This window comes from Elephantulus edwardii, unplaced genomic scaffold, assembly GCF_000299155.1.
Source record: "Elephantulus edwardii isolate Elephantulus edwardi_28Jun2011 unplaced genomic scaffold, EleEdw1.0 scaffold00012, whole genome shotgun sequence".
NCBI classification, from domain to species: Eukaryota; Metazoa; Chordata; class Mammalia; order Macroscelidea; family Macroscelididae; genus Elephantulus; species Elephantulus edwardii.
The window spans coordinates 3,803,072-3,830,401 of record NW_006399762.1 but is presented as its reverse complement, the minus strand read 5'-3'; the positions used below and the strand labels follow the sequence as shown (position 1 = coordinate 3,830,401).

At 39.9% G+C, this 27,330-nt stretch overlaps 1 protein-coding gene across 1 annotated transcript in view; it reads right to left on the bottom strand.

Moving 5' to 3' along the window:
* The window catches only part of TRPC3 (transient receptor potential cation channel, subfamily C, member 3), a 78,509-nt gene that overhangs the window by 12,239 nt on the left and 38,940 nt on the right, over positions 1 to 27,330 (bottom strand). Inside the window, exons 6-9 of the mRNA XM_006881049.1 lie at positions 25,318 to 25,582; positions 20,542 to 20,737; positions 17,476 to 17,685; positions 13,851 to 13,934 (exon numbers count right to left, since the gene is read on the bottom strand). Of these exons, the coding sequence (XP_006881111.1) occupies positions 13,851 to 13,934; positions 17,476 to 17,685; positions 20,542 to 20,737; positions 25,318 to 25,582 (755 nt within the window). The remainder of the gene's footprint in view (positions 1 to 13,850; positions 13,935 to 17,475; positions 17,686 to 20,541; positions 20,738 to 25,317; positions 25,583 to 27,330) is intronic.

The window sequence follows — 27,330 nt, the reverse complement described above, 5'->3', positions numbered from 1 at the left end:
TGAGCCACTAGAGTCCAGCGCTGAAGTCATAGTGTCAATCCATTTTGTTGAGGGTCTTTCTACCCTTCACTAACCCTCCATCTTTCTAAGCATGATGTCTCTTTCCAAGGAATAGTCTTGCCTAGCTACATATAGAAAATATGAAAGATGAAGCTTCGTCATCCTTGCCTTCAAGGAGCACTCTGGCCACATCCTTTCTAGGACACATCTGTTTGTTCTTTTAGCAATCCAGTTCAGGAACTGAATAGAAGATTTCAAAGGGCAGTCTGGGAAGACAAAGCAAAGTATTATAATGAAATGTGCAAGGAGCTGGAGTCCAAAAATCAAAAGGGCCAAACTCACTTGGAGTTTCTTACACTGAAGGAACTAAAGAACAAATTCAGGCCTCAAGTTGCAATATTTAAGGATGTTATGGGCAGAATATTGAATGATCCAGGAAGCATTAAAAGATGATGGAAAGAGTATACAGGGTCATTGAACCAAAAAGAATTAGAAGACAGAAGAATTTCAAGAAACGACACATGATCAAGAGGCAATAATGAAGGAGGAAGTTCAGGTTGCTCTGAAGGACTTGGCAAAAAAAATAAAGCCCGAGTAATTGCTTGAATACCAATTGAGATATTTCAACAAACTGAGGCTGCTCTGAATGAGCTCTTCAGGTTGTTGTGCCAAGAAATCTGAAGGACAACTATCTGGCCAACTGACTGGAAGAGATCCATATTTATTCCCATTCCAAAAAAAAGGTTACCTGACAGAGTGTGGAAATTATCAAACAACATCACTAATATCACATGCAAGAAAAATCCTGCTGAAGATTATATAAAACCCCCCAAAACAAACATCCAAACGACTGGAACAGTACATTGACAGGGAACTACCAGAAATACTAGCTGGGTTTAGAAGATGTCATGGCACTAGAGACATTACTGCCAATCTCAGATGGATCTTGGAAGAAAGCAAAGAGGAATGGCTGTGTTTCATTGACTATGCAAAGGCATTTGACTATGAGGTTCACAACAAGCTGTGGCTAATCTTGAGAAGAATGGGAATCCCAGAACACTTGATTGTGCTCATGCAAAATCTGTACTTGCACCAGGAAGCAGTTATCAGAACGGAGCAAGAAAACACTGCAAGGCTCAAAATCAGGAAAGGAGTGCATCAGGGATGTGACCTGTATCCACAACTTTTCAATCTATATGCAGAACAGATCATTTGGGAGACTGGACTTTATGAGGAGGAATGTGGTATCTTTCTCGCTGAAACTGAAGAGAACCTGAAGTGTTTGCTGCAGAAGGTCAAGGACTGTTGTCTTCAATCTGGATTGAAGTTCAACATCAAGAAGACAAAGATTGTCACCACTAGGCCATTTGGCAGCGACATGACAGATGGATAAATGATTGAGGTTGTTAATAATTTCAGCTTGTTTGGCTTCACAGTCAACACTCTTGGCAACAACAGTCAAGATATAAAAATTCATATTGCACTGGAGAATTCTGCTGTCAGGGACCTCTCCAGAGTACTAAGAAGCAATGATGTCAGTCTTGAGACTAAGATGTGCCTGCTCCGGGCCATGGTCTTCACAATTACTTGTTACACATCAGAGAGCTGGACTATGACTAAAGATAACAGAAGAATTGATGCCTTTGAGTTGTATTGGAGAAGAGTCTTGAGCATACCATGGACTGTCAAGAAAACAAGTCTTTCTTGGAGAGAGTGAAACCAAGTTTCTCCTTGGAGTTCCATCTCACATACTTTGAGCACATGGCCAGGAGGGATTGGTCCTTGGAGAAGGACATCATGCTTGGAAGGTTGGAGTGACACTGCAGGAGAGGAAGATCCCAGATAAGATGGATTGATACAGTATCTTGGGCAATGGGGTTAGCTGTGTCAGAGACAGTGAGACTGGCTCAGGATAGGGCAGGCTTCAGAGCTTTTGTACATAGGGTCACTATGAGTCACAGGCAACTCAATGGCACATAAAAACAAAAACAACTTCTCCAGCATATTCTTCTGCCATCCTTATTCATTGTCCAGCTCTATGATGCATAGCCAGTGATTAAGAAAACCACGGCCTGAATCAGGCACATCTTAGTCTTCGAACTGACATCATTGCTATTCAGTATTTTGGAGAAGTCCCTAACAGCAGATTTGCCTAATGTAATACATCTCCTGATTTACCAAACCCTGGTACCATGAGTTTGACTGTTGATCCAAGCAAATTGAAATCACTGACAGCATCAATCTTCTTCCTATCTATTGCAGACTGTTGGGTCTGTGGTGAAGATCTTCATCCTCTTGATGCTGAGATGTAATCCATAATAAAGCCTGTAGTCCTTGATCTTCTGCAGCAAGCACTTCATTTCTCCTTACTTTCAGCAAGCAAAGTGTGTCATCAGCATAACTTAGATTGTGGGTGAGTATTCCTCCAATCCTGATGCCCCACTACTCTTCATAAAGTCTGACTTCATGAATTATTTTCTCAGCATACATATCCCAAAGAAAGGTGACCCAACAGAATGTGGAAACTACAGAACAATCTCACTGATTTCACATGCAAGCAAGATTTTACTGAAGATTAACCAAAAAACGACTGGAATAGCACATCAACAGAGAATTACCAGAAGTTCAGGCTGGGTTTAGAAGGGGTCGTGGTACTAGGGATTTTGTAGCTGATGTTATATGGATCTTGGTTGAAAGCAGGGAATACCAGAGGAATGTCTATCTGTGTCTCATTGACTATGCAAAGGCATTTGACTGTGTGGATCATAACAAGCTATGGCTGACTCTGAGAAGAATGGGAATCCCAGAACACTTGATCATTCTAATGCAAAACCTATACTTGGACCAGGAGTCAGTCATCAGAACAGAGCAGGGGAACACTGCATGGTTCAAAATTGGGAAGGGCATACGCCAGGGATGTATCCTATCTCCATACCTTTTCAACCTATATGCAGAACAGATTATCCGGGAGGCTGGGCTCTATGAGGAGAAATGTGGGGTCAACATTGGTGGACGATTTATCAACAATCTGCGTTATGCGGATGACACAACCCTGCTTGTTGAAACTGAAGAGGACCTGAAGCACCTGCTGCAGAGGGTCAAGGACTGCAGCCTACAATATGGATTGAGGCTCAATGTCAAGAAGACAAAGGTTCTCACCACTAGACCAATTGGCAGCATCAGGATGGATGGTGAAGAGATTGAGATTGTACACAGCTTTAGTTTGCTTGGCTCCACAGTCAACAGTCTTGGCACCAGCAGCCAGGAAATTAAAAGGCGCATTGCCATGGGAAAGTCTGCTGTTAGGGACCTCTCCAAACTACTGAAGAGCAATGGTGTCTCTTTGGAGACTACGGTGCGTCTGATACAGGCCATGGTCTTCGCAATCACTTGTTATGCATCAGAGAGTTGGACAGTGACCAAGGAGGATAGAAGGAGAATTGATGCCTTTGAGCTGTGGTGCTGGAGAAGAGTATTGAGAATACCATGGACTGCTAAGAAAACAAACAGATTTGTCCTGGAAAGGGTTAAACCGGGTGGCTCCTTGGAGGCAAGGATTCTGAGGCTCCATCTAACATACTTTGGACATCTTGTGAGGAGAAACCGGTCCTTGGAGAAGGACATCATGCTTGGGAGGGTGGAGGGACAGCACAGGAGGGGAAGGCCCTCTATGAGGTGGATTGATTCAGTGACTGGGATATTCGGGATGGGAGTGTCAGAAACAGTGCGATTGGCACAGGACAGATCAGAGTTTATGGCTGTTGTACATAGGGTCACTATGAGTCGCAAGCGACTTGACGGCACATAACAACAGCAACAGCAACAACAACACATTCTATTTAGAAAATGTAAAATATCTGATGCACACCTTTCCAGTGTCTTGATTGAAAGCAGCAAATGCCAGAATGATGCTTACTTGTGTTCTGTTGTGTTTGTGGATCACAAAAATCATGGTTAATATTGTGAAGAATGAGAAATCCAGAACACTTAATTGTGTCCACGTGGAATATGTATATAGATCAAGAAGCAGTCATTCCAAACAGAACAAGATACCATGACTGCATGGTTTAAAATCAGAAAAAGTATGTATCAGGGTTATATCCTATAATGATACCTATTCAATCTGTATGCTGAGCAAATACTCCAAGAAAAGAAACTACAGAAAGAACATCACATCCAAATTGGAGGAAGTCTCTGGACCGTCCACCTTTCTAAGCATGATGTCACCTTTTAAGGGCTGGCTCCTTTTGATAATTTGCCCAAAGGATGTTAGATGGAAACTTACCATCCCTGCCTCTAAGGGTCGCCCTCACTGCACTTCTTTCAAGATATATTCGTTGTTTTGGAAGTCCATGGAATATGCAATAAACAGGTCTATAAGGTGAGCAGTATAAGGTAAGAGGCAACTACACCTTAGAGTGACAATCATATAAAGTCCAAAGAGCAGCACTTGCTCAGAGAATGTCTCAAATTCAGAAAGGGATTTTTAGAGGGATTAATGAAAATGAGAATTACGGAGATGACGTGAGGAAATGTGATTTCATTGTAGGTATTGTAGTATAATGTTATCAAATATGGATGAATGAAAAAAACAATTTGCTCTGTAAACTTTCATTCAAATCACAAATGAAAAGAAAAAAGAAATCAAACATTGTATTTGTTAGGCAAGCATGCTGGCGAGAACTCTAAAGTGCTAAAGGATGACCATGAAGACTAAGGTGCACCTAACACCTGAATAAGGAAGTTTAAAGAAGAACTGATGCCTTCACATGGAGAAGAATATTAAATATATCAATGGCTGGCTGTTGTAAACAAATCTGTTTTGGGAGAAATGCAGCCAGAATGCTCCTTGGAAGTGAGAATGGAGAAATTTTGCCACAAAGATTCAAAACATGTGATTGGGGGTAGGAGTAACTAGGGTTGTATAAGATGTCATGCTTCACAAGGTAGAAGAAGGGCTGGAGAAGAGAGAAATCTTTCTAATGAGGTAACTTGACACAGTGGGTGCGACAATAGGCTTATGCACAGGGGTTATTAGGAGGATGCTGCTGGTCCAGGTAGATAGGGCCATTATGATTGGAGATGAGTTGATGACACTTAACAACAATATGATCATGGATTAATAAGTATAAAAAAGTACACGGGGCATAGTTATGAGTACATCTTAGATACAACCAAATACCTCGAGGGTTCGGTTTTCTGCAAGTTTAGGACTGTAATCTTGTGGATCAATTTGGTCAGTTGGTACAAAATAATCCATAAAGTTTGTTATGCATCCTATTTAGGTGAGTAAGTGTTTAGGGTTTTAAAAGCCACAATCTGAGACAGTTACGGTCTCAACTTGTTTGTAGTAAAAAAGAAAGAAGGATATCAAAGGCTTAGAGAAGAAACGAACCTACAGGAACCATGGTTTCATCTACCATAAGACCAGAAGAACTAATTGGTGCCTGGCTACTACCAACCTCTGTGATCAAGGGTACAGTAGATTGATCCTGGCAGAACGAGAGATGAAAGTAGGACAGAGCATCAATTTCTTTAAAAATCTACCCTTTTTGGACTATGTGAGACAGGAGCAGTCCCTTAACCTACTGTCCTGAGAGATTCTGAGGCTACCTTTTAGCTAAATAACACTTGTTTAAAGTACAAATATCACTTGTGCAATCAAACAGCTAGCACTTACTCTTAAGCAAACAGGAGAAAGTAAGGAGCAAGGCAATGAAATTAGATTACTGGAAGTGGAACAACCAGAATGAAAATAATGAGAAGGCTGACACATTGCACAGAATGTAATCAGTGTTACCAAGCAATTTGTGGTGGTATTGGTTACCATTAAGCTGAATACAACATATAGTAACTTTATAAGCAGATGTGAACCCTGGCCTATCCTGTGCCATCCTCATCATCTCTGACACACTTGAGCCTATTGCTGCAGTCACCTGGTATCCATCCAGTTAAGGGTCTTCCTCTCTTTTACGGATCCTCCACCTTTCCAAACATGATGTCCCTTTCCAAGCAATATGCCCAAAATATGTGAAAGGAAGCTTCACCATCTTCGCCTTCTACTAACACTTTGGTTGCACTTTCTCCAAGACATTTCTGTTTGTTCTTTTTGAAGACCATGAAATATTCAAAACGCTCTCCACCACTACAAATCAAAGGCATCGATTTGTCTGTCACCCTTATCCATTGTTTAGTTCTCAGATGTATTTCAAATAATTGAAAAGACATGATCTGGATCAGGCACATTTTTGTCTTCAGACTTACATCATTGTTGTGTTGTTGTTATGTGCTGTTGAGTCACTTGTAACTCATAGCGACCCTATGTACAACAGCCCTAAAACCTGCTATATCCTGTGTCAACATTACTGTCTCTGACACACCTACCCTCATTACCCCAGTCACTGAGTCAATCCATCTCATTGATGGTTTTCCTCTTTCTCCATCCCTCCACTCTTCTAAGCATGACGTCCCTCTCCAAGGACTGGCCCCCCTGGCAACATGCCCAAAGTATGTCAGATAAAGCCTCAGAATCCTTGACTCCAAGGAGCAGTCTGGCTTCAAACTCTTTAGGACGAACTTGTTTGTTCTCCTGGCAGTGCATGGTATATTCAACACTCTTCTCCAGCACCATAGCTCAAAGGCATCAATTCTCTTTCTATCATCCTTAGTCATTGTCTAGCTTTCTGATTCAAAGAAAGCAACTTCGACTACTATTGCTTTGATCAGACACACCTTAGTCTCCAGATTGACATTATTGCTCTTCGGTACTCTGGAGAGGTCCCTGACATCAGACTTTCCCAATGCAATTTGTCTCTTGATTTCCTGACTTCTGGTACCAAGAGTGTTAATTGTGGAGCCAAGCAAGCTAAAGCTGTTAACAATCTCAGTCTCTTCACCATCTATCATAATATTGCCAATTGGGCCAATGGCGAGAATCTTTATTTTCTTGATGTTGAGCTTCAATCCATATTGAAGGCTGCACTCCTTGATCTTCTGCAGCAAGCGCTTCAGGTCCTCCTCAGTTTCAGCAAGCAGGGTTGTGTCATCTGCATAACGCAGGTTTTTGATCAATCTTCCTCCAATCCTAATGCCACATTCCTCCTCACAGAGCCCAGTCTCCTGGATAATTTATTCTGCATATAGACTCACATTATTATTCCTCAGCAATTCAGAAGAGTTCCTGATAGAAGACTTATTTTATGCACTGTATCTTTTGACTGCTGGTATGCAGGGTGTGACTGTGGATCTAAGTAAGCTGAAATTGTGGATAGAGTCATTACTTTCTTCAACTATTATGATATTGCCTATTGTTCCAGTGTTGAAGATTTTTGTCTTCTTGATGTTGAGATTTCCACAATTTGTGTTGTCATTAGGTGTCGTCGAGTTGAGTATGACTCATAGAAACCCTACAGACAGTCAACGGAAACTCTGCCCTATTCTGTGCCATCCTCATTTTCTCTAGACACTAGAGCCCATTGGTGAAGTCACTGTGTCAATTCATCTTGTTGAGGGAGTCTTCCTTTCCTTTATTGACCATCTTTCCAAGCATGATTTTCCTTTCCAAAGACTCGCCACACTTAGCTACATTTCCAAAGTATGAAACAAGAAAGTTCACTACATGTCCAGAGTATGAAAGACGACTGTTGATCTTGTGGTGAGGAGCTTTCTACTCTTGATGTTGAGATCTAAGCTACAACTGAAGGCTATAGCCCTTCACCTTCTGCAGCAAGCATTTCATATCCTTTTTATTTTTATCAAAGTTGTGTCATCTGCAAAACTCAGGTTGTTGATGAGTATTCCTCTGATCTTGATGCCACATTCTTCTTCACAGAGTCTGGCTTCATGATTTATTTGCTCAGCATACTGATTGAATGTTGTTGTTGTTAAGTGCCATTGAGCTGTTGATGACTCATAGTGACCCTATGAATGAAAGACCTGAACACTTGTATAACTTTCATAGTTCTCCACATTCACAGTTTACAGAGGCAAGCTATTTCAGAAGTGGATGCCAGTTCTGCTTCCAAGTTTGTTTTAATTGTGGAGCTCCACCAAACACTGTCCACCATGGATAACAAACCTTGACATACACCTTTCCTTATTTTAAATCATGTAGTGTTTGTTCCCTTGCTTCATTTGGACTACAGTTTTTTGTCTTAGTTTTCACACAATCTCAATTAAGTGTTATGGAATTCTCATTCTTCTTCATGACATAATTTGTAATGACCCACACAGTCAAATGTCTGCATAGTCAATAAAACACAAACAGCTATTCTTCTAGTAGTCTCTCCTTTCAGCCAGTATCCATCTGACATCAGCAATGATATCCCTGGTGCTACAGCTTCTTCTCAAACCAGCTTGAACATCTGGTAGTTCCATGTCAATGTCCTAGCTGTTTCAAAATTATCTTCAACAATATTTTGCTGGCATAAGGTATTAATGATATTGTTTTATAATTTCCATAATCTGTTGGATTACCTTTCTTGGAAATGGGGACAAATTATGAATCTCTTTCATTCACTCAGCCAGGCAGCTAAATGAGAACCTGTGAGAACTTGTTGGTTTTCATTTATTAACAATATTGTGGAATATTGTTGTATAAACTTTCATCAAAAGTGTACTATTAAGAAAAAATAGGTCATAATTGTCTGTGATAGTTATGATTTAACTAGCAAGAATTGAAAGGGGAAAAAAGTAATTGGTGAAAGATAAATATGTTGACTATTTCATATGTTAGTGCTAAAAGGCCAAAAGGTATAATTTGAAACTTATAAATCGGATACCAGTGATATAAAACCAAAATGCTCTGCCACCAAATAGATTGCCTAGTGACAAGGTGCAGTGCTGCAATTCCAAAGGCAAGTGGTTCGAGGCCAGCAGCTGCTCCATGGAAGAAGGAGATGGGTAAGCTCCTCCCATGTAATTAATTGCCTCTGAAAACCCACTGGAGGGTCAGCTGTGGGTCAGTTCTGAGTCTATGGTACACAATATCAGTGACTCTATGTTTGCTACTGTTGTAATGTGCCACCGAGTTAAGTACAAATTATAATGGCCTTATGAACAGCAGGTCTAAAACTTGTCCTATCCCAGCCTCATCATCTCTGACCATTGCTGCAGTCACTGTGTTCATCAGATGGAGCAAAACTGCCTAACGAATTTCCAAGACTATAAACTTTCCAGAAGCATACTGTCTTATCCTTCTCCTAGAGTAGTTGCTGGGTTGGGTATTTTGTTGTTGTTGCTTCTTATTTTCTTAATTTTAAAAGTGATTTTTCATTATCATTCATTCATTCATTCCTGCACACTTCCCTTCCTCCATCTGTGGGAATTTTCCTAGAGCAGAATTCTTTAGCTACTTTGCTGCCAGGGCTCCTAATAGAGATAAAAGTATATTAAAGACACAATGTAAACCATTAATATATATTATGCAGCACTGCTACAGATCAAGGACTGCAGTCTTCAATATGGATTGAATCTCAGCATAAAAAAGACAAAGATTCTCCCCGTTGGGCCAGTTGGCAGCATCATGATAGATGGAGAAGAGATTGAAATTGTTAACAATTTCGGTTTGTTCAGTTGCACTATCAACACTCTTGGCACCAGCAGTCAGGAAATCAAAAGATGACTTGCACTAGGAAAATCTACTATTGTTGGCCTCTTCAGAGTGCTAAAGAGCAAAAATATCAGTCTAGAGACTAAACTGCAACTGATCTAGGCCATGGTCTTTGCAATTACTTGCTACACATCAGAGAGCTGGAAAATGACTAAGGAAAACAGAGGAATTGATGCCTTTGAGTTGTGGTGCTGGAGAAGAGTCTTGAACATACTATGGACTGCTAAGAGAACAAACAAGTTTGTCCAGGAGAGAGTGAAACCAAGTTGCTCCTTACAGGCAAAGATTTTGAAGCTTTGACTCACATACTTTGTGAATGTGGCTAAATGGGACAAGTGTTTAGAAAAGGACTTCATACTGGGAAAGGTGGAGGGACAGCGCAAGAGAAGACCCTGGATGAGATGGATTGACACAGTAACTAGGTAAAGGGTTAGGTATGTTGGACATAGTGAGATTGACTCAGGATAGGACAGGGTTCAGAGCTATTGTGCATAGGGTCACTATGAGTCACAGGTGACTCAACGGCACATAGCAACAATAATGCAGCATGAAAGTATGTTAAAGACGTAGACACTAATACATAACTGCAGCAGACACTACTGGTTCTCCTTTTAGTCTCTACACACACTTGGATAGGAACATGGGCACTTCAGTTTAAGACTTTATTTCCCAGATTCCTTTACAGGTAAATGGTTTGTGAAGTTTCATAGACTTTCTTTGTTGTTGTGATTTGAATGAAAGCTTACAAAGTTGGGTTGGGTTTTCCCCCCCCTAATTATCCATGCATATTTTTGTTTCTTATCATTAACTGCAAAATAGACAATTCTGAACATCCATTCATTCCATGCTGTCTTTCCTTCACCCATTTTAATAAATGTTCATTGTCTATCAATTAATTTTTTACTCTCCTCCGCACTCCCCCCCACCTTTTTTGGTGACCATACTAGATTAAGTGCTGTATGTATGTAAATCTTTACCTAGCTTTTTAAATAGTGGTCTCATAGAATGTTTGTCCTTTTGTAACTGACCTATTTAATTGAGAATAATATCCTCTACATTCATGCAGGTTGTGTAGTGTTTCACAAATCCTTTACTATTTTTCAGTGTTACATAGTACTCCAATGTACCACAGAAGTTCTTTCACAGAGAAGAGGCCATACCTATCTTCTGTATAACCTTCTCACTCTTTTTCAGAATGCAGGAACAATAGTTGGAACTCCAGCAGCATTCTTGAGAGATGATGTTAGAATGAAAGTCCTTCACGAAGAATAATATGATGGGAAGATTTTGGGTCATCTACCTTTGACACTGACGGGGACCAGATATCTTAAAATTACTACTTCCAGACTTTTGAAAGTAAGAGAGGAACTGATGTCTATCTTTTTAAGCCTCTCTTTGCTCTTCCTTCTGCCCTGAGATGACTTGGCTCATAGTGCTCCTGTATCTTACAAGGTAGAAATACTGTAAGGTTTTCTTGGCTCTTGTCTTTACAAATTGTCATTCGGGGAGCAAACAGTTAAATAATTGACTATTTAACTAAAAATTAAGAGTTCGAACCTACAGAGAGGTACGTCAGAGGATAGGCCTTGTGATTCGTCCTTGAAAACTGTATGTGTCAGTACCACTTAGACACATGGGACCACTCTGAGTCAGAATTCAAGCCCTATGTGTCAGTTCCACGTTCACACATAGAACCACTCTGGGTCAGAATTCAGCTGTAATCCTTATGAAAGCAGTTCATCAGGAGGCGTTCCTTCAACAAAGCTTCTGGGTGAATTTGAACCATCAGCCTTGGAGTTATTGTTGTTATATTCCAATGAGTCAGAACCAACTCATAGTAGACCCTCCAGCAGGTTTTCAGAGACTGTAAATCACACAGGAGGAGATGTCCATCTTTCTCCCTTGGAGCAGCTGGTGAATATGAAAATCTTACCTTTTGGATTGGCAGCACAGTTCCTTTCCCACTAGGCCACCTAGCTGATCATACACTGCTTGTAATAATACTCCACATTTCCAACTTGATCATAAATTGCTTGTAATACTCAGTTCTCCTTTAAGTCGCCTACTGGTTAGTGTTTTAAGTTTGGGGTGATTTATGTGAACTCTATAAACTAAAAAAACTCACTGCTGTCGAGTTGGTTGTGAAGTAAGGCAACCCTCCACTGGATTTCCTATGCTGTGAGTCCCAAGAGGAGACTGCCCATGTTACTCCTTCAGCAGAATTCAAACCTCTGGAGACACATTGGGGTGAGCTGTGTTTCTGGTTACAGAACTATGCCACCTGCTCCCTAAACTACCTGAGGATTACTTAAAAATGGTAATGAGTACATAAAAGAAACTTGACTGATGGGAAGGAACAGCATGTTTCAGAGAGAAGACATCAGAAGATGTCAGTTCTCCTCAAATTAATCCAAACAGTTAATATTAAGCAATGAAATAGTTTAAATATTTTATTAAAATATTATTTTAAAAGAAATATAAAATATGATTTTATAAATATAGAATATTCACTATCATGTGAAATAAAATATTTAGCAAGAAAACAAAACAGTTGTTGCTGTTGTGTGCCATCCAGTGAATTCTAACTCACAGTGACCCTACTATAGCACAGGCTAGAACTGCCCTGCAGTCTCCTAAGCTGGAATCTTTACAAGAGGAGATTGATAGGACTTTTCCCCTGTGGCACCACTGGTAGGTTTGAACTGCCAATCCTGATGTTAGCAGCAGAATTTAAAAAGAAAGATAAACAAGAAATAAGAGGAAATTTCTGTAAAAGTTCCAAAGTGAGGACTATTTGAATGTGCAGGTCAATGTGTATATCAATAACATAGTAAAATGATATGGTTCCAAAACATAAAATGAAAGGTCAGTGAAACAGAAAAGAAAACCTAAAAATAAATTTTCCAAGGAGATAAAGGAATTTAGTAAATTATAGGAGTGGTATTAAAGGTAATGGAAAACAGAAATTATTCAATACAGCGACATAATTATCTGGGGGGAAACCCCCCTATTTGGAATGACAAAATAGTCAAGTTTATTTGTGACCAAGAAATGCAAAGGAAAACCCCATTGTGGAAATATTTTCACCAATTTGGTCAGAGTTACACTTGGGTAACACCACTGGTAAATTAAGGAGGCAAAGAGTACTCACACGCATTTACTTTAAGGATGTAAATGAGAAGACACTCTATTGAAATCAGTTTAATAATGGTTAAAAACTCTGAAAAGTCATATATACATAAATTAGACAATTCTGCATATTTGTACATGTTTGCAATGTGATGTATACAAGGTTACTTATTACAGTTTTGCTAAATAGTTATTGAAGTAACAGCTAAACATTTTCAGTAGCCTCTATTTTCAGCAACTGATGACTAGCCAAATACACAAAACAATAGACCATAGAAAAGAATACAGCCATAGATGCCAGTTAAGGCATTGGGAGTCAGTGTGTCAAGCAGTCCTTTTTTTTTATATGTTTTTTTCTTTCAATTTATGATTTGAATGAGAGTTCATCAGATTGTCTTTTCATTCATGTTGTTTGAGAAATAGAAAAGGACTCATTAATTGACATCGCTAGTCCATTATGAATGGTAAGTTCCTTAGTTTTCATTTCTGTGACCTTGTATACATCAGAAATCTAAACATTTGATAATCACAGTTATCAGATTAAAAAAAGTAAATGACTATTATGTTTTCTGATTTTGAGATTAGTGTTCAAACAGCACATGCAATATCAAAATGTGAATGATATTTTAAAGTAGTACTTTAAACATACTTTGATATGTATGTTTGATATGTATGAAACCAAAGTATACATACTTTGATATGTATACTTTGAACAGTATAGCCTAACAATTCATTTAGAAAATGGATCACCTAAAACAAAAACCTGGAGAAACAGATCAGGTTTTTCTATCCTCCACTCTGAGAGGAATATTTGTATATTAATTCTATATCAACCACTACTGCTCTCTGCAGTTCAAAGTATGTATAAGCCTTCTTTGAAAGTCACAGCAATGCTTGTCTTTCAATACAGCAAAAGGAACTTTTCTTCTGTAACTTAAAAAAGGAAGGACTTGAATTTCCAAATTCCTGATAATTAAGAGTATTTTCACTGTTCTGGACTGTTCTAATAGTACAGATGAATAATACAGCTCACAATTCATAAACAATCACACAAAACCCACAAACACAGACATAGATGGAGGTGCAGACAAAGGGACACATGAATTCTTACCTGATAACGTGTTGGCTGATTGAGAATGCTGTTAAAACTGTGTGATTCAAAAACTCTTGAGTTAGACTGAGTGAAGAGGTTTAACTAGGAAAAAATACAGTTAGCCTAGTAAATTAGAATACATTTATTTGGAAATAAAAAATATAGTCTACTTCTCTTGAGAATATTTCTGGAGTCAGTATTCCTGAGGAAGATGTTATAGAAGTTGAGCTTTCGAAAATAATTTCTACATTTCAAAGGATAAAAATTGATGGGAGCAATATGGTCACATTTCTCAAAATGTTGGTAAAATGTTCTGTCATGGGGCTGTTTAATGAGACTCAGAGGTTTTTGAAAGTCGCCTCATTCTAAAATAATTTTTTCCTGGATACTTTATCTACATCAGAAAGAATTCACTGCATCTGGAAAAAACTGTTCCACAGAAGGGGTCTTGTCTGACCCTGAGTTAAATTCCTCTCCTAGCTGTAACAGATACACCCATGGGTTCAGATGTTATCTTTGGGTATTTAACAATTTAAAAACATCGCTGTTAAGTGCCATAGAGTGTACTGTGACTCATAGCAACCCTATAAACAATGGATCTGAACCCTGCCCAGCTTACCCATCCTCACCATGTAGGAGCCAGCTGCTACAGTCAGTGTGTCAGCATGCCCCCAAAGTATGTCAGAAGTTTTGCTATCCTTGCCTTTAAGGAGCATCCTAGTTACATATTTTCTAAGACATAATTGTTTGTCCTTTTGGCAGTTATTAAAATATTTAAAATGTTACAAAATTTTTAAAATCAACTTAATTTCCAAAAATTTAAAATATTAGCAAAAATATTACACTTTCTCAAGATTCTTGGTCTTATAGTGGTTGAATTTATTAGTGATTAGATCTTTGGGAGAAGTGTGCAAAAGAGCTTGGTTTTCTTCTTTCTAAAGTTCAACTTTTGAAGATGTAATAGCTAGAGGAACAGTTCTTCATGTGTATGAACAGGTCCTGTTTATTAGCGGGCAGGCTGTGGCTCAAAACAGAGAGTTCTGACCAAAAATCTGTATTTACTGCACTACCTGACTTCCCATCTCTAATTCACATTGAGGTGCTCTGAAAGAAGGAAGTGGAACTGGTAGGGAAAACCCTCCAGACTGCTTTTTAAAAAACCTGAGGCTAACAGATGTAATTTTACCATCGTCCACAAGAGATCAGTTTCTGACTGTTGACCGAAATTGGCTAAGTCAGCTGAAAAGATTTCTTGAGGTTTCTTCTCTAATACCTCTTCTCCCACCCCATACATCAGAATATGCTTTCTACCAGTTTTCACTACAACAGATCTATGGATAGAAATAAAATTAAAGGGACTTAAATAGCTCCCCGTGTAGTTTTTTAAACTTTGGGCATGTGGCTAGGAGGGACCAATCCTTGGAGAAGGACATCAATGCTCAGAAGGGTTGAGAGACAGAGAAGGAGAGGAAAACCCCGGATAAGATGGATTGATATAGTGACTAGGGCAATGGGAGTAGGTATACTGGAGTCAGTGAGTCTGGTTCAGGACAGGGCAGGCTACAGACTTCAAAGCGTCGCTTTGAGTTGCAGGCGACTGGACGGCACATAACAACAAGGTTTAAAAAACAGAACTGGGTAAACTGAGAAGCCAATGAACATAAGCACTGAGAGGAAGGAGCTCTACCTTCCTTGCATTTCTAGGACTTCCAGAAAAGTTACTCCCTTCTGTCGAGGTTTCAAGACAGAGAGCAGACACACTCAAATTCCAGCACTTCCCCTCCCTCCCCTCTTCACCCTACGCACTAGCTGCCTTTCCAGGGATCTGCCTTGCCATGCCGTCTAAATAAGCAATTATGCCTGTACCCCTAAACCGGATTCGTGGTATTCTCCCTTCAATATTATGATAGTATCTGCGAGGAAAACACAGGTGAAATCCAGTTGTCCACAGAGAGAAAAAAAAAATTCAAGGGTAGCTGTGAGGTGCTAGACTGGTGCATCCCACTCTTGAGAAGTTTCTCTTTTTAAATAATAAAGTCTCCATTAACGCATGGCAAACAACAAAGCTCCTTCATTCAGCAACAGCTGGCATTGCCCCAGTGACAGAGGTGGGCCCCTTTAAGAAAAGAGCAGAAAGCACAGGGGGTGGAAATCAGGAAGCGGCTGTAATCAGGTCCGGTCTGCAGTGGCTGAGAGGCCGGCGCAGCCAGGTGCAGCAGAAAAGGAAAGCATCTGGTGTTGCAGAAGGTGAGTTCCAGAAGCACTCACTGATTAGCCTCGTGATCTCACGTGACTGAGTGCCTTTAATAGCTTCCGCTGTCTTACCTATAAAATGGGAATGATAGTAGTACCTATCTCAAAGGGCTGCATGAGGTTCACATGAACAGCGAAGCACTTTGTAAACTGTGAATGAGGAAGGGCACTGGTATTTGTTGGGGCCAGTACTTTACACATCTCATAAAGCTCACAAGAATGCAATGACAGTTTTCTCTTTCAAATAAGAAGGCGGTTAAAGTTCAGAGTGGTGGTTTTTAATGTGCTAATAAGTCACCAGAGCCAGAATTCAAATAAAGGTCTAACACCCAAACTCTTTTCCTTATAAACTGCTTTTCATTATATGCATGGATGTCAATGCCTCACAATCAAGAACCTACGACTAGTCCAAAGAAACAATGGATTTAAAAGGTCACTGTCTTAGATAACATGATTTCAGGCCATTATAAATCGTGGAGACTCACATATTTTTGAAACCATCAAGCTAAACTGCATTAATATTTTTCTTAGTTTCAACTCTGAAAAAAGTCTATCTACCTGTGCTGAAAAAATGTCCACTTTCTGGAAAGAACAGTGCCACTCTCTGGACGGCCAGGGAATTACAGCTACAGATAATTTCTGGTCACTTGTGTCTCCCCACCACACACAAAGGCCAAAAAATATGAAATTTTAACCTCACACATTTGTCCTTATATGTCCTTCTTCCCTATTTTAGTGAGCCTCGAACTACGTCCTTTTCCTCCTAGTCCCAGTTAATGTCTGAAAATCATGTTTATGATAATAAAATACTAGTATTAAGATAGTTTTGTTTGAAGTATGACCAATTAGGGACAACTCAAGGACAAACTGTTTCTGCTTACTATTAAAGGGGAACATTTATAATTAAAATTTGAGGATGTTTTAATTCTTGTGTGAGTTTTATTAACTTTAAAGAACAAAAGATTATTTAGTCCAATAAAGAGTTTTCACAAACCTCAAGAATATGACAGTGGTAAACAATACACTTATCCAGAGGAAAATTTGAGATTAAAACTGTTTAACTATAAAACAAAAACTGAGAAGCACGCCACACATAAAAACAGTCTTCTAGCAATAAAGTTTGTTTAAACAGGTTAAAGATTTTTGTTGTTTGTTTGAAATGTGGTAATTGACAGGAAGTTCTGACTAGAAACAGGTCATAGACTAAGGGACTTCATGAAGCATCTTGATCATCTTGAGTATTAGTCTATGAAAGACCATGGCATGGACGGTCACTTTCTAAGTCACACACGGAAATTATTGAACAAACAACAAAAGACAAGGAGAGAGAAACCAAACATTGACGTTAAGCATTGGTAACGTTAAACATTGGTAAGTTTTTAATACCTACCCTGGACTTGGAGTTACCCATTCCCATCTCTATGTCCTTCTGTAGCCTTCTCCTTCTGCATTTGGAAAAGTTAATGATCCGCATGACAAAATAAACAAATGACTTTGGACTAGGAACTAGACTGAAAGGAGGAGGTAAAGTCTTCCCATCATCAAAATAAGACAACCAGAGCTTTGAGCGTGCAAACTTCCATTCCACATCACTGTCATCCTGTGTCACAAGGAAAAAAGAGGAACATCAGATTTTAGAAATAGAGGGATAACTGATTTTAGCAGGGTTTTATATGAAACCTAAATTCTATTTTTAAAATAGATAAGGGATTTATATACATTTATTGGATAGATTCTCCATAGGACTACCAAAAGTTCTGAATATCACTTTTATAATACCAATTTCTTAAGTGTTCAATTACAACATAAATGGCGACTATACACATGGATTTCACCTGATGGTCTACACAAGACTCAGATGACTACATCTACAGAAGAAATAGCTGGAGAAGCTATTGCAGATTAGGCTAAGTGCTGATTGTGGAACAGACCATCAACTACTCCTATCCAAGTTCGAACTGAAGCTAAAGAAAGAAAATCAAATTCACATGAACACAAATTTGATCTCCAGTGTATCCCACTGGAACTTAAAAGCCATTCCAAGAACAGAGTTGAGGCCTTGGACCCTGATGAAGACCAGATGAGCTGTGGAAGGGTATTAAGAATATCATCCATGAAGAATGCAAAAAGTCATTACAAAGACAGAGGAGAAAGAAAAGACCAAGATGGATGTCAGAATAGACTGAATATTGCACTACAATGCCAAAAACCAAAGCAAAGGGAAGAAATCAAGAAGTTAAAGAACTTAACAGAAAATTTCAAAAGGCAGCACAGGAGACAAAGCAAAGTATTATAATGAAATGTGCAAAGAGCTAGAGTTGTATAATCAAAAGGAACAAACTTGCTCAGCATTTCTTTTTTTCTTTTTTTTTGCAAATTCTTTATATTTCTAGCTGTTCAGACAAATATTTTTGAGAGCTTAGGTGGCATTTCTTGAGCTGAAGGAACTGAAGAACAAATTTAAGCCTTGAGTTGCAAAGCTTAAGGTTGCTGAAGGCAAAATGGTGAATGACTCAAAAAAGCATCAAAAGAAGATGGACAACAATGAAAGAATCTTTTTAAAGAGAAAAGTGAACTGGGGCAGGGGGAGAAAAATGTGTAACAATGAATGAATGGAAATCTAAGTTTTTTGTAAACTTTCATTAAAATATCAATACAAATTTTAACAACAAAAGAAAATGGAAGGAGTACACAGAGACACTATACCAAAAAAAATACTGGCTGACACAGGAGAATTTCATGAAACAACATACGATCAAGAGCCTAAGGTGATGAAGGAGAAAGTTTAAGCATCTCTGAAGGAATTGGCAAAAAACAAGGCCCCAGGAATTGATGGAATACCATTGACATATTTCAGCAAACAGATGGCTGCCCTAGACACATTCATAGAGTTATGCCAAGAAATCTGGAGGACAACTACCTGGCCAACTGACTAGAAGAGATTTGTATTCCCATCCCCCCAAAATGGCGACCAGAGTGTGAAGATTATCAAACGATATCAATAATATCACATGCAAGTAAGATCCTGCTGAAGATTATCCAGAAATGACTGGAAGTACATTGGCAGAGAACTGCCAGATGTGTGTTTAGAAGAGGCCCTGGCCCTAGGAACATCAGAGCTAACATTAGATGGATCTTGGCTGAAAGCAAAGAGTACCAGAGGAAAGTCTACCTGTGTTTCATTGACTATACAAAGGCATTTGACTATGTGGATCACAACAAATTGTGGCCAACCTTGAGAAGAATGGGGATCTCAGAACACTTTATTGTGCTTATGTGAAACCTACACTTGAACCAGGAAGCATTAGTTAGAATAGAGCAGGGAAACACTGTATGGTTTAGGATCATCAGGGATGCTTCCTATCTATACCTTTTCAATCTAGATGCAGAACAGATCATTTGGGAGGCTGAACTTTATGAGAAAGAATGTGGCATGAGGATTAGATGAAAACTCATCAACAACATGCAGTATGCAGATGACACAACCTTGTTTGCTGAAACTAAAGAGGATTGAATTGTCTTCAGTATAGACTGAAACTCAGTTATCAAGAAGACAAAGATTCTCACCACTGGGTTAATTGGTAGCTTCATGATGGTTAGAGAAGATATTAATATTATTGATAACTTCAGCTTTCTTGGCTCAGCAATCAACACTCTTGGTACTGGCAGTAAGGAAATTAAAAGATGAATTTATTGGGAAAGTCTGCTGTTGGGGACCTCTCTAGAGGACTGAAGAGCAACAATGTCAGTCTAGAAACTCAGGTATGCCTGATCCAGGCCATAGTCTTCACAATTACTTGCTATGCATCTGAGAGCTGGATAATAACTAAAGATGACGGAAGGATTGATGCCTTTGAGTTATGGAGTTGAAGAGGAGTGTTGAAAACACCATGGACTACCAGGAGAACAAACAGGTCTGTCTGGAGAGGGTGAAACCAGGCTGCTCCCTGGAGATGAAGATTTTGATGGTTTGTCTCATGTACTTTGAGCACATGGCCAGGAGGGACCAGTCTTTGGAAAAGGACATCATGCTTGGAAAGGTGGAGGAGAGGAACAAGAGAGGAAGACCCAGGATGAGATGGACTGACTTAGAGACGATAAGATTGGCTCAGGATAGGGCAGGTTTCAGAGCTACTGTCCATTGGGTTGCTGTGAGTCTCAGGTGACTCGATGGCACATAACAACCACAAGCTGTTGTTAACAATTGAAGTATAACCAGCATTTTCACCTCCTTCATAAGGCAAAAAAAAAAAGGCAAGAAGAAGTGAGGATGTGGAAGTACATTCACAGGGCCTGTGCTCCTCTGGGAAAGGCCTGGCCCCTTACGACGCTCTAGACCTCTTCAGTTCCCATGAGCTCCAGCTGCACCATAAAGGCCTATATATAAGGAGATGTTCTGTGCTTATGTGCTAATGACACAGCCAGTGTTGACTCCATGGACAGGAAACATACTTACCTCAATTTCTTGATAGGAGCTATTAATCATGGCAATGAGCATGTTGAGTAAAACCACCACCATCGTCACATTGTATATTCCATACAGAACATATCCAATATTCTCTATAAATTTATGATCATATTTGAGCACAACGGAGGTCACTTCAGATAACCCAAATATTGACCAAAACAAAGTCTTGAAACTTTCTTCTACACTGTTGAAAGAGTAAGGTACATATAAGTACATGAACAGTCCTCATAGGAAAGAATAAACACCCACTGGTGGGAGACTGGCTAAATACATCCAGGTACATGCACGCAAGGGAATGCAAAGTGTCATCAAGAACAAAACTCAGACATATCTATCTTCATGTGTTATATGAAATGATACCCAAGATGTGTATTTATATGAGAAAATATGATATATTAAGTTCCTGGTATTAATAATTTGAACAAAAAAAGAGAATGTAATAGTACATATAAGGAGAACAGTGGTTAAGCACATGGGTATTAACTAAAAGATCAGTAGTTAAAATCTACTTAGTGACTCCAAAGGAGAAAATACTTGGTAATCTACTCCATAAAGAATACAGCCTCAGAAACCCAATTAAACAGTTCTGCTCTGCCCTAAGGGAGCTCTGGTGGTCTGGTGGTAAGAAGCTGCATTGCATTCTCAGAGAAAGGCATGTGGTTCAAATCCAGGGTGGGAAAAGGATGGGCAATTTCTTCTTGTGCAATTTTCTGCCTCTGAAGACCTTCGGAAGAGTCAGCTATGAGTTGGTTTCAACACAACAATAATAACTCTATCCTGGAGGAAGCTCTGATGGCTTAGCATTAAGGAGGTGTGCTGCCAACCCAAAGAAAGATGGTTCAAATCTGCCAGCTGCTCTGCAGGAGAAAGATGAGCAATCTCTCATTATTACGATGTTAGACACCGTCCTTCCAATCTCGTACCACTCACAGTACTTCTATGAATAACAGATCTGAACCCTGTCCCATCCTGTGCCATCCTCATCATCTCTGATGCTTGGACCCATTGCTGTAGTCCCTGTGTCAAGCCATCTGGTGAAGGGTCCTCCTCTCTATTGTCTATTCTCCATCCTTTCCAAAAATGATGTCCTTTCCCAAGGAATAGCTTCTCCTAGCAACATACTTAAAGTATGTTAGAGAAAGCTTCATAATTTTTGCCTCCAAGGAGCATTCTGGTTGCACTTTTTCCTAGACATATCTGTTTGTTCTACTCTTTTCCAGCACCACAGCTCAAAGACATCCATTTTCCTCCTCTCATGCTTATTTATTGTCTGTGCTATTTAATGCCTCTGAAAACCTGCTGGAGGGTTGGCTATGAGTTGGTTCTAACTCAATGGTACAAAACAATAAACAACACTCTATCCTGAAGGGTCTCCAGGAATTGAGATTGATCTTTAAAACTGCCTCTGGGAACTCAGGGTAAATGAGGCTGAGATAAGAGATAAGGAAAGAGGAAGCTTTCCACCTAAGATGCCTCTATATCATTTAGTGTTTCCTCTCTTGATAACATTTTAAAGGATAACTAACAAAAACATCCATGAGGACTCAAGGGACATGTGTTTCTTCTTTTCCCCTGGTTGTGTACCATTGAATCAGATCCAGCTGGCACAGAAGGCGATTGCACCTCCAGTGAATCATCTGGTAGATTTGAACTGCACGCCTTTGAGTTTCAGTGCAGCTTTTTGCCACTAGGCCACCAGAGCTCTCTAAGAATAATAATGGAACTTTGAAGAAGGAGGAAAGAGAGTGAAATATCTGTAGCCTTTCCCTTTAATTTGCATAATCTTCTTCCTCCTCCTTAGGCATAGTAATTGGCTCTTAGATCCTTATCAAAGTAATTACCCACTTTTATCCCTTCAAAGAGCTTTACCAGTGTGTATTTGGCTGCTTTTGTTATAAAATCAAGCTGTAATCACTGGCACATAAGCAGAATAAGTAATTCCCTAATGAAACACTTCCACATGTAAAATTCTACTACAAAGAGGGATTTGAAAGTTGTCTTTAGTCCAGAGGAAGATTTAAGGGGGCAACAATATATTTTCCATAAATCTGTTATAGCAGATTCTAAACCACATCCTATAGGTTGGTAGAAAAGAAAACAGAAAAGACTAAAAAAGGTTAAGATCTACATGTTTGCTTGTGATGAAATTAACATTATCACAAATGTTCTCCCTCCCATGCTCCCTTGGAAACCACCTCACTCCTAACTTCTCTTTGAACATATATGAAATGTTGTTGTTGTTGTTAAGTGCCATCGAGTTGCAGATGTCTCATAGGGACCCTATGAATGAAAGACCTGAACTTTCATGATTTCTCCAAGTTCATGGAGTTTCTGGAGGCAAGCTATTTCGAAAGTGGATGCCACTCTTGCTTTAAGGTTGTTTTAATTGGGAGCTCCACCAAACACGTCTGCCATGGGTAACCATTAACACATTTGACACATCAGTGTCACAGTGTTCAGCATCCCAGCAACCATGAGTCACTTCTGTACAGCAAACTGATTAGTGCTATAGCACTTAGAATGTTTGACCAAAATCAATTAAAACCAGGCCTGAGGGCCGCAGGTTAAAATCACTCACCTTTGGCTTGGTAGCATTACTTTCTATCCATTAGGCCAACTTTCTCTGTGGTGTTGTTGTTAAGTGCTGTCGAGTCGACGATTCATAGTGACTTAATTCTGGGTCATAGAACCCAATAGGACAGAGCAAAACAGCTCTTTAGAGTCTCCAATAGCTGCAGACCACCTCACTTTTGCCTTGCTGAACAGCAGGTGGGTTTAAACCCCTGATCTTTCTGTTAGTAGCCCAATATTTATGCCACTGTATTACCAGGCATCTTGTATGTTGGAGAAGAGAGGTAAAAAAAGAAAAAAAGGCACTAGCTGCTCCTGAGTATTAACAGTGGGCAAGGCACTATATGTATATTATCTCACATAGCTCTCAATGACTTCATCTAATGCTTGTTTAAACCTTATCAATATTGTTAAGGAGTCTTAGTAATGTAGGGCTAAAGCTGCTAACTAAAAAGTTCAGAGTCTGAAGCCACTAGACACTCTGCAGAAAATAGATGGATAGTTACTTCCTGCAAAACCGTCAACAATTCAACTCATTTCCAGGATGTCAAAACTAGCTAATCACTGACCCTCCACCACATTTCCAGGAGGCTGTAAATGGCATAAGTAAAGACTGACCATCTGGAGCCTCTGATGGATTTGAACCTCCAGTGAGGGGTGGCCTTCGAGTTAACATAACTGTTTTCAATAGAGTGGGAACCACCTTGACATCAGTGGATTTGAGTTTTTGGGTACTGTTGTAAGCTGCAGTTAAGTCGACCCAAACTCATGCCCTAACAGAACTGGACCACTGTGATCCAATTGGATTACCACAGGCTGGTTTTTGGAAGTAGATCACGAGGGCTTTCTTTCTGAAACATGTTTAGCTTCATAGCAACATGAGAGCCTTCATTGGCAGATGGCGACTGTACGCTGAGGTGCACTGGCTGGGAACTGAAGCCAGTCTTCTCCATGGAGCGGAAGAATTCTACCATCAAACCACCACTTAAATCTCAGTGTGCTCATTTCACAAATAGGGAAATGGACACTGAGAAACTGAAGGTCATAGTTAACAAAAAGAAACAGTGTAATAATCCAAGTTGGCTTGATTTTCATGCCTATGTTCTTTCTACCACATAAAATTACCACCTCCCCACACAAAACTGTGAAGGAACTGGAATATATGAAATGAGCTATCATAGAATTAAAAAGAGGAAGGAAGCAGGGTGACATTATATAATCCTGCTTATCTATGACCTTCCCTCCTCATAAAACTTAAACCTTTTTTCCCCCCACTTCATTACAATATTAAATTCTTTCCCACTTCTGCAACTTGCTTTATTTGAACTCTTTCTGTCACATTGTTGCCCAGGTGGAACCAACTCATAGCAAACCCTCCAGTGGGTCTTCAGGAGGATGTAAGGTACATGGGAAGAGACTGCCCATCTTTCTTCTACAGAGCTGCTGGTGGATTCGTACTGCCTGAGAATTACCACCTTTGGGTTAGCAGTGCAATTCCTTATGGATACACCACCTGAGCTCCCTCAGCCTCCTAAGGAAGATGTTAGATTCTAAAGGCAGAAACCAGCATGACTAAAGAGACCAAGTGGTATCATAATCAATGACCCTGTGTGTTTCAGAGTAGAACTGAGCACCATAGCATTTTCATTCTGAAAGTGGATCTCCAGGCCTTTCTTCCATGGCATATCTGGTGGATGTGAATTGTTGACCTTTTGGTCAACCATATAACCATCTGCACACCCAGGACCTTCTTTCCTCATTGTAACGAGCTATAAAGCATTAGCTATCATTTCCTGTAACCCAATTCCCTGTGCTGAATTCATGAAAATAAAAGCTGGTGCTTTTATTTTTTAATAGTAAGACTAGCTACAAAATGATGAAACTAAATTTAATGTCATACATAATATAAGAGCCACTAAGTATTAGAGAGATGCTTTACCTGATTCATTTCAAACATCCATTTTTACCTAGGATTTTTTCCAAATTCTGATCTGTTTTGCTGTCAGTCTAAGCTCTGAGACAAGCTTCAGAAGCCATGCAGTCACATACAAGTGCTAAGAGTTTTTAAATGAGCTTTGTTTTTTCTGTTTTAAAACCATCTTTATTAACAGTCATTGAAATATCTCCTCCACTTCATCTAGAATTATGAGATTGGTCTTGTCACTGTATCTTTTAATAATAAGCATTACTTACGTGGTAAAAGCAGCATTGACTTTAGCCCCAAGGTAGTAAGAATAAAGTATAAACATGCCAATCATAAAGGCAAGAAACACCATGATAAAGAGGACCATGAACTTGAATATGTCCTTCACGGTCCTTCCTAGGGAGATCTGCAAGGGGCCGAAGCTCTCATTTGCAGGGAGGATGTATGCAATCCGGGAGAAGCTGAGCACAACAGCGATGGCATAGAGGCCTTCAGAGATGATCTGAGGGTCAGAAGGGAGCCACTTGTCTCTGGCTATAAAAAAAGAGAGGAGAGTATTACAAACAGAATTTTCAAGGCATTGCTGGGCATGCAAACTAAATTATGCAATTGTTGTTGGTTTCGGCACTGTAAACAGGGCAAGGGCCAAATGGGATGACCATATCTGATCTTCATCAACTTTACAAAGGAAAACTGTCCCTGTCAACAGTATCAACAACACGAAACCAATTCCCATGAGGTCAGATATGTCCCACATGCTCCCTAGGTCCAAAACCCAATGCAATAGCTCACAGAACACACAGAACCACAGTGGGGAAGTCAAAAGGTTATAACCCAGGTTAGTAGCAGAATACAAACTTCTGAAATAGACTTACAGACCTTGAGACTCACAACTTTAGGACAGTGTTACAAAGGTCTTAGTCTGGCCAACAATTATGGCTCCCTGCCCTCCTTCCCCTCAGTCCTCCAGCTGTCCAACAAGCTCTTAGCTCTGGTTCCGTGGGGAATAGCAGTCCCAGGGTCAGCTCTGTTCCAGGCTATGTCTGCTCCTCTACTTTGGCTGCTATGATTGCTGGTGTAGTCTTGCTATTTTTTCTTGTGGTGAGGTTCCTTCTCTGCTGCTGGATCTGCTCAATTTAATGGTGAGACTAGCCAATCCACTGTGGCTAGACTAACACACCCTATTCATGTATTCTTGCCCATCCATTTTGGCAACGTCAAATTCATTGTCTAAGAAAGCCATTTTGGACACTAAACTCTTAGTATCTGAAGGGACAGCAGACCCCCCATTTTTTATAAACCCCCATTAATGCTAGAGGCAGAAGCGGGCCATAAAAATGATTGGCTTAGGGCAAACACAAATGCCCCGAGTAAAGCCTGGCCTGTCCTTGAAAAGTAAGGAATTAACTAGTGTCTACGTGACACAAAAGAAGTAAAGACGGGCAAAGTAGCCAGTCCATCAAAAGTCAACCCACCAACCAGGATCGCAATCCCCCCGCCCTAAGAGGGGCACTCAAAAGAGCTATAAAAGCAAGTAGGAGGGGAAACTCGGGGCTTTTTTCTTTCACCACCTTCCTGAGGAAGGAGAAAAGTCTCCACGCGTGGGAATAATATCATAAACGCTCTTGACATTTCATACGTGACTTTAGATTTCTTTGAGGGGTATTTCGTGGGCACAACATATCACAGGTATCTTTGAGTTGGAACTGACTGATAGCTGACCCTCCAGCAGGTTTTCAGAGGCAGTAAATTGCATAGAAGGAGATAACTCATCTTTTTCCTGTGGAACAGCTGGTGGAATTGAACCATGTTTCTTAGGGTTGGCAATGCGGCTCCTTGCCACTAGGCCACCAGAGTTCTCTCTCATCCTTCAATAAGTCTTGGGTCCTATCTTTTGTTGTCATTAGCTGATTCCCACTCACAACGACCTCAAGTACAAGAGAATAGATAAAACCTTGCCTGACCTTGCTCTACACTCAGCATCCCTGCTGCTCTCTAGCCCATTGCTGCAGCCACCGTGTCAGTTCATTTTTTTGCTGAACTCCGACTTTTCCAAGCAGGTTGTCTATCTTGTAGGTATGTGGTTATTATCTCAGTTGAAACTACTGTAGATTTACGTTATTGTATATAAGGTGAGCATGATCTCGGCCACTGTCTTTGCAATTACTTGTGATGCATCAGAAAGCTGGACTGTGGATGATATAAAGAGAATTGATGCCTTTGAGCTGTGGTGCTGGAGGAGGGTACTGAAGAATACCATGGACTGATAGGAGGAAAAACAG